Source organism: Carlito syrichta, unplaced genomic scaffold, assembly GCF_000164805.1.
Source record: "Carlito syrichta isolate Samal-C Ts95f unplaced genomic scaffold, Tarsius_syrichta-2.0.1 Scaffold315804, whole genome shotgun sequence".
NCBI lineage: Eukaryota > Metazoa > Chordata > Mammalia > Primates > Tarsiidae > Carlito > Carlito syrichta.
This window is the reverse complement of record NW_007259900.1, coordinates 339,305-346,352: the sequence shown is the minus strand read 5'-3', so window position 1 is coordinate 346,352 and position 7,048 is coordinate 339,305. Positions and strand designations below refer to the sequence as shown.

The 7,048-nt window shown below is 36.1% G+C and overlaps 1 protein-coding gene across 1 annotated transcript in view; it reads left to right on the top strand.

Annotated features, from left to right (window-relative positions):
* Positions 1 to 7,048, top strand: part of ATG3 (autophagy related 3) — a 37,648-nt gene that overhangs the window by 3,190 nt on the left and 27,410 nt on the right. Inside the window, exon 3 of the mRNA XM_008073289.1 lies at positions 5,546 to 5,595. Coding sequence (XP_008071480.1) covers positions 5,546 to 5,595 — 50 coding nt within the window. The remainder of the gene's footprint in view (positions 1 to 5,545; positions 5,596 to 7,048) is intronic.

Genomic DNA, 7,048 nt, shown 5'->3' with positions numbered 1-7,048 from the left:
CCCTTCCCCCCCATAGTTTCCCAGTACCGTCAGTCATTTTGTTATAGTATTACCTTGGATGTTCAAGGTCCATTATATGAGTGAGAACATGTGATATTCTGATCTTTGTTTCTGTGTGAGGTCACTCAGTATTATAGACTCTAGTTCCATCCAGGTTGCTGCAAAATTCATGATTTTGTTCTTTTTTATGGCTGCGTAGTATTCCATCGTGTATATGTACCACATTTTTTTAATCCAGTCCTCTTTTGATGGGCAGCATGGTTGTTTCCAGGTTCTTGCTATTGTGAACAATGCTGCGATAAACATACGTGTGCAGGTATCTTTTTTATAGAGTGATTTGTGTTCTTCAGGGTATATTCCCAGTAGGGAGATTGCAGGGTCATATGGAAGGTCAATTTTTAGAGCTTTTAGGAATCGCCACACTGCTTTCCACAGAGGTTGCACTAGCTTACACTCCCACCAGCAGTGTAGAAGTGTTCCCTTTTCACCACACCCTCTCCAGCAGGAGGCTTCATTTTTATTTAAACCTTTGAATGTTTACATAGATGACACTGATCACATAGTAGTATAATTCTTTTCATGTCTTTTTCCTACATTAGACATGTATATTCCTGTAGTCAGGTACCAGTGAAATAGATACATATAAATAGAAAGAGATGTAGATAAAGATCTCTATATATGTATTTGTACATGTTTCCATTGCCTAGAAGGGTACTGGCAAATGTCTTTCCCCAAAACATTTTTAATTGAAAATAAAAGATGACATAATACTGTTTTTGCTTTCCTTTAGGAATCAAAGTTTAAGGAAACAGGGGTGATCACTCCAGAAGAGGTAAGTGTTGAAGATATGCTGAAGCCTTTATAGTTTATGATTATATTAAACTAGGTGACTTTTCTGTTTTTTAAGAAAACATCTTGAGCTTTCATTTTGATTTGAGTAAAATTAGATTTTATTATTTTAATCACTATATTAGTGATTTGTGGGGATTTGTACTTCCCATAGAAGGAAAGATGTAACTTCCCTCTCAGTTTGCCACTTCTCATATTTCTCTGTAGTTCCTCTTTATTTAGAAATGAGGGTGAGAGAGGGAATGGAAAAGAGTCCTTTGGTCACTTATCCTTCATTTGTATTTGTGTTGTATTGTGTGCACAGTGAGCTCTGTAGTTTTTTCTATGTCTTGCCTCTGTCTGCACCAAATATAAATTTTCACGCTTTCCATTGGGAAACTTTGCTCACTACTTAGATATTGTTTTCTTAATATTCAGCTTACATATTTTATTCCTACATACTGGACACTGATTTTTTTCCATCGTTCTTTATACTTTTTCTACCAACCAAGTAGTGTTGAAACTGCTTAATGCTGGAACTAAGTTACTTCATAGGCCAGTTGTATTTTATTTAATATAGAATTATGTTTTAAGGAATCATTTTACGTGTTCATCACATTTGTATAATAAGAGATCTCTTTTGTTTAGGTAATTTATTTTGTTGTCCCTAGAGAATAAATACTGAGCTAAAAACACTTTTAGACCCCAGTTCTATGAATAGTTATGGTTTTATCAGACATTTTGTTCTTAATAAAAGACAAAGCATTTATTTAAGCTTGATCTTTACCTCTCACTGAAAGCACCACTCATTGGCAATATATCTTTATTCACTGTTTTGAAAGAAACGTTTTGAAATAAGCCATGTTGTGTGATGAAGGTGCTGCATAAATTCCAAAGCCTCAAGCCAGAGAATTAACTGCTCTTTCAGTTTTCTTTTCCTTTTTTTTTGAGTTGGAGTCTCACTCTGTCACCCAGACTGGAGTGCAGTGCCCCCTCCCGGCCACCTCAGCCTCGACCCGCTGGGCTCCGGCGATCCTTCTGCCTCAGCCTTCCAAGTAGCTGGAACTACAGGTGTGCGCTACCATGCCTGGCTCATTTTGATTTATTGTAGAGATGAGGTCTCGCCAAGTTGCCCAGGCAGGTCTTGAACCTGTGGGCTCAGGCAGTCCACTCACCTCGGCCTCCCAAAGTGCTGGGATTACAGGCTGAGCCACCGAGCCCGACCTTGATGGAGTCTATCTAGTCCCAAATCCTAGCCAGTTCTAAAAATGGTATGCTGAATTGATCTTTTATCAAAATTGTCTTTATTTTTAGTGAAGACACATGGTAATATAAAGAACCCAGGAGACCTGCTTTCTAGACATTTCTCTAATTTCTCCTAACTTGAACAAATCAGTTAAGCTATCCTGGCCTAGGTGTCATGTTTCCTCATCTTTAAATCAGGGGTTTGGTCTAGACATTCTCTGCAGGTCCTGTTTTACCTTAGGTTTCATTAGCTGAATACCTGGAATGCCAAATAAAACCTAAGTTTTGATTTTAAGGATATCATTAACATTCTTTCCAAACAAAAATCCATGTGTAATTTGAACATGGCTCTTTAAGTATCTGAAGTCAAGACCAGAGATAGAAGTATGCTTTTTTTGTTGCATTCTTTGGCTTTATCTTCTCTGTGTGAAGATAAACTAATTGCTAAATAGATAGTTGGAATTAGGGATGCAAGTCTGTAGTCATCAAATAGAATTAAGCTGTTTTAAAACAGAAATTCTTTCTAGAATGAATAACTGTTATACTTAATTGCATCATGAAGCAGTTTATGAATTTTCCTCTTTTTTTTTTTTTTTTTTTTTTTGAGTTGGAGTCTCACTCTGTCACCCAGACTGGAATGCAGTGGCCGCTCCCGGCCACCGCAGCCTCGACCTGCTGGGCTCCAGTGATTCTTCCGCCTCAGCCTTCCAAGTAGCTGGAATTACAGGCATGCGCTACCACGCTCGGCTGATTTTTTGATTTATCGTAGAGATGAGGTCTTGCTGCTCAGGCGGGTCTTGAACCCGCGGGCTCAGGCAATGCACTCACCTCGGCCTCCCAAAGGCATGGGATTACAGGCTGAGCCACCGAGCCCCGCGAATTTTCTTCTTTAAAAAAAAATCCAAAGCAAAACTAGCCCATCTGGGTGGTAGCACATAATACTGAGTTGGGATATAGCACAATTACAGGGTTGAGTTCGACTAGAATGAACTTGGAGGAGGAAAACAGGAAGGCTTCGTTTGCTTTGGGTACATGCTATATATACTGAATAGATGTGTTCATTTATTCTTACTCTTTCTGGGTTTCTATCTGTCACACTTCAGCTGTCTTTTTGTTTTCATTGAGAGGTGTGGGAGTAATCAGTTTAAAATGAGGGGTAGCCAGTATCGAAAACTGTGTTGTCTGGGAAAAAAAAATATTGGATGTGTGTATGAACAGTAGAATACTGTTAATAGAGGGTAGCCTGAAGAATAGAGTTGCTCACCAAAATGATTCTGTTTCGTTGGAATTAGTCAGTATCATGCATGCATTGATAGTTTCACAAGAGAGCATTTAATCACTAAGAACGAGATACTGTAAACAATACTGGTCATTTAGAAATTTGAGTGTATAGCTTACATTTTGTTTCATTTGACATAGGAAGCAAGTAATAATGGCCATTGCTAATGAGGCTAGATGTACACATGTACTAATTAGTGCATTTCTTATTTGTTACAGTTTTTGTTACCTTGTAGTGTTTCTGTTACTTTTTTAATAGAAAGCTGCTAGAGGGATTTTAAATTTTAAATTTTTTGTTTTGCTTGCATTTTGTTAAATTATTACTTTTAATGGCGATAAACTCATTCCTCATAACCACAGAGCTAAACGTAGCATCTGGTTGCAGTGACTCCAAAATGCTTAAAACCTGGGGAAGAGAATATGGTTTTCATTTTGGCTTTTGTCTTTGCTTAAGCAGTTTAAATAATAAAAATATTATTTGAGGCCAAGCGTGTTGGCTCACGTCTGTAATTCCAGCACTTTAGGGTGCCAAGGCAGGAGGGTCTTTTGATGCCAGGATTTCAAGACCAGCCTGGGCAACATAGCGAGACCATGTCTCTACAAGAAAATAAAAAAAATTGCCAGGCATGTTGCCTTGCCTGTGGTATAGTTCTAGCTACTCGGAAGATGGCTTGAGCCCAGGAGTTTGAGGTTGCAGTGAGCTAAGATTGCACTACTGCCCTCCAGCCTGTGCAACAGAGTAAGATCCTGTTTCCAAAAAAAAAAAAAAGATTATTTGAAATAAAAGAACAGAAACGCAAAGTTTCTTTTGGGAATACAGTTGCCGTGTCTTGTTAATATTTCATCGTAAAAGATTATTCTCAGAATTCTGACTTGGTAGAATTTTACTCTTAAATTAGAGTATTTTATATAAACATTTTTTCAGAAAGACATTAGAAGATTAAATATATTGTAATTTTTTTGCTGTGTAATAAACTCATGAACAGTACAAGATTTTTAAGTCAGAACTGTTGTGAAATAGTAATTGAGCAAGTATATGAGCATACTGCTTAAGTTGGGACCAGTACAGTTATGCCTTGCAGACTTTCATTTTCTACACTCAGAAATAAGCAAGATTTCTGTCCGCTGTGTAAGATAGCTCTTGTCTGTGTAAACTAGAAATTCTCAAAAGATTAAACTGTTTCTGAGTCTGGTTTTTATTTCTGAAGAAAAACAGAATCTTACACAATGTTCAACCAGCCCAGAAAGCCCAAGGTTTGTTAGAGGATTCAATTTCTTAATTTTGTAAGTATTTTCAGAGTCAGTCTAAAACTTCCTAACTTATTTCTTTTTCTTTTTTTTTTTTTGCATTGCATTTCTTATCTTTTATGAATTATTCCTTTAAGAGTGAGAAAAAACTTTCAAAACTAGCAATTACTTAAATTGAAAAAAAAAGAGGAAGAAAAAATATGCACTGTGATAAAGTAGATTTATATTATAGATCTGTATCTATTTAGTAATTTTTTCAAATATTTTTATAGAGTTTTTAGTAATTAGCAAGAATTTCTCTACATTTTATTTATCTTTAAAATGGGTTTTGACATTTTAAGTCTGGTAGCCTTACCATTATTAATGTCATGAAACTGTATGCTTTTGACATTACTTAATCCAGTGATAAAAATTGAATTTTTTTCTTTTTTTTGAATTGGAGTCTCACTCTGTCGCCAGACTGGAGTGCAGTGGCCTGCTGGGCTCCAGCGATCCTTCCGCCTCAGCCTTCCAAGTAGCTGGAACTACAGGCGCGCGGCACTAGCCCAGCTAATTTTTTGATTTATTGTAGAGAGGAGGTCTCGCCAAGTTGCCCAGGTGGGTCTCGAACCCGCGGGCTCAGGCAATTCACTCACCTCAACCTCTCAAGGCACGGGATTACAGACTGAGCCACTGAGCCCGGCTAAAAAATTGAATTTTAAAAAGCACTTGATTTTTTTTCTTCCAAAATTAATGAATTTTTATGCATGTTAAAAATCTTGGCAGCTTAATAATAATAATAAGTTTTGAGGCAGGTAGAGCAGGTTTGGTGCTATTTTGCATTTTAATTGATTATTGAGTTTCAAGGTTATCCAGGGTGATCAGTTTGGTATTTTTTCATCCTTCATTTAGTGATACTCAATTTTCCTTTTTCCCTTTTTTCATATTCCTGCTAAATCCTGAATAGTTTGTGGCAGCTGGAGATCACTTAGTCCACCACTGTCCAACATGGCAATGGTAAGTAATGTTGAGTGAAGAATAGAAAACTAGTAAAAGGTGTGGCTTCAGGATTATGGCAGTTTGCAAAATAGGTTAGTATATGAAAATTAGAATGACCAGTTTAATCCTCTCCCAGTAGATTTTCTATTAAACAGTTCCCTAAATGATACTCAAAGTAAAATAAAGGAAGAACAGGTGGGTGTTACACCTATTTTAGCATAACAGATGGACCTCTTTGAGATACATGTGTTTGCTTCCTTTACTGGTATTTCTTTTCTTTACAGTGTACAGTTTGAGCTTGAGGTTTTAAAAAAAATAATGTTCAGTTGTTTAATAATTTGATTAGCTTATTTTTTCAAGTTAACATGCTTATTAATCATTTTTATGACTTAATAAATGCAGAGATATTACAATTTTATATTTTCAAAACATAAGACATGAGCATATTCTATGAGGGTTAAAAAGTATGTTCCCTCTCTAGGAAGTTAAGGTTAAAAGAAAGATTTGTGAAACCAATTGAGATCTTAACTATAAATCTGCTCGTAAGAGGCTGTAAATTTTTATTTTCATTACTTTTTAATTACTAAAGTACTCTAAGCAGTTTAGCAGTTCTTGCAGTGTATACTTTTAAATATCCTGAGTAATAACAGAATATTTTGAAACAAATGTGGTTTCATTACTTTTAAGTACTTGTAAAAACTCCCTGACAGCTAAAAAATTGATCCCCGTACTGACAAAACTATTTTATTTAAGCTGAAATTGTTTGACGTTATCACCTTGTTTGGATATAGGTGCTTCAACTTGTATCTTTTTTTTTTCCTTTATAACAATTTTTCAATTGTAGTTAAAGGTACAATTTTAATTGAGTGTAGGAGCTCTATAATTAACAGGGCTTTAATTGATAATGTTTAAGCCTTAATATCTAAAGAGCTTAATTATTAAACTCTGTTAGACCAGAGTTAGAATGCCAGCTTATTGTATTCCCCTTCATTTTTTTATCTACCGTGTACCTGAAACAGTTGGCACTGCTTTTGTCAATAGCTTTTTATCTTGTAGAGCTTATTTCTTATGTACCAAAAAAGAGTAAAATATCAGGTTCAATTTTTTTACTTATCTAATCATTTATTTATTGAATTACAGTCTCACTCTGTTGCCCAGGTTGGTGTACAGTGGCACAATCACAGCTCACTGCAGCCTTGACTTTCTGGGCTCAGAAGATCCTACCACCTCAGTTTCCTGAGTAGCTGAGACTATAGGTGCATGACACCATGCCCAGCTATTTAAAAAAATTTTTTTGTTGTTGAGCAAGGTCTTGCCATATTGCCTAGGCTTATCTCAAACTCCTGGGCTCAGATGGTCCTCTTGCCTCAGCCCCCAAAGTGCTGGGATTACAGGTGTAATCCACTGTACATAGCTTGTTCTGTGTTTAAAATTGAGTTTATATCATAGAAGCTCTTTTATTTAATAAAGA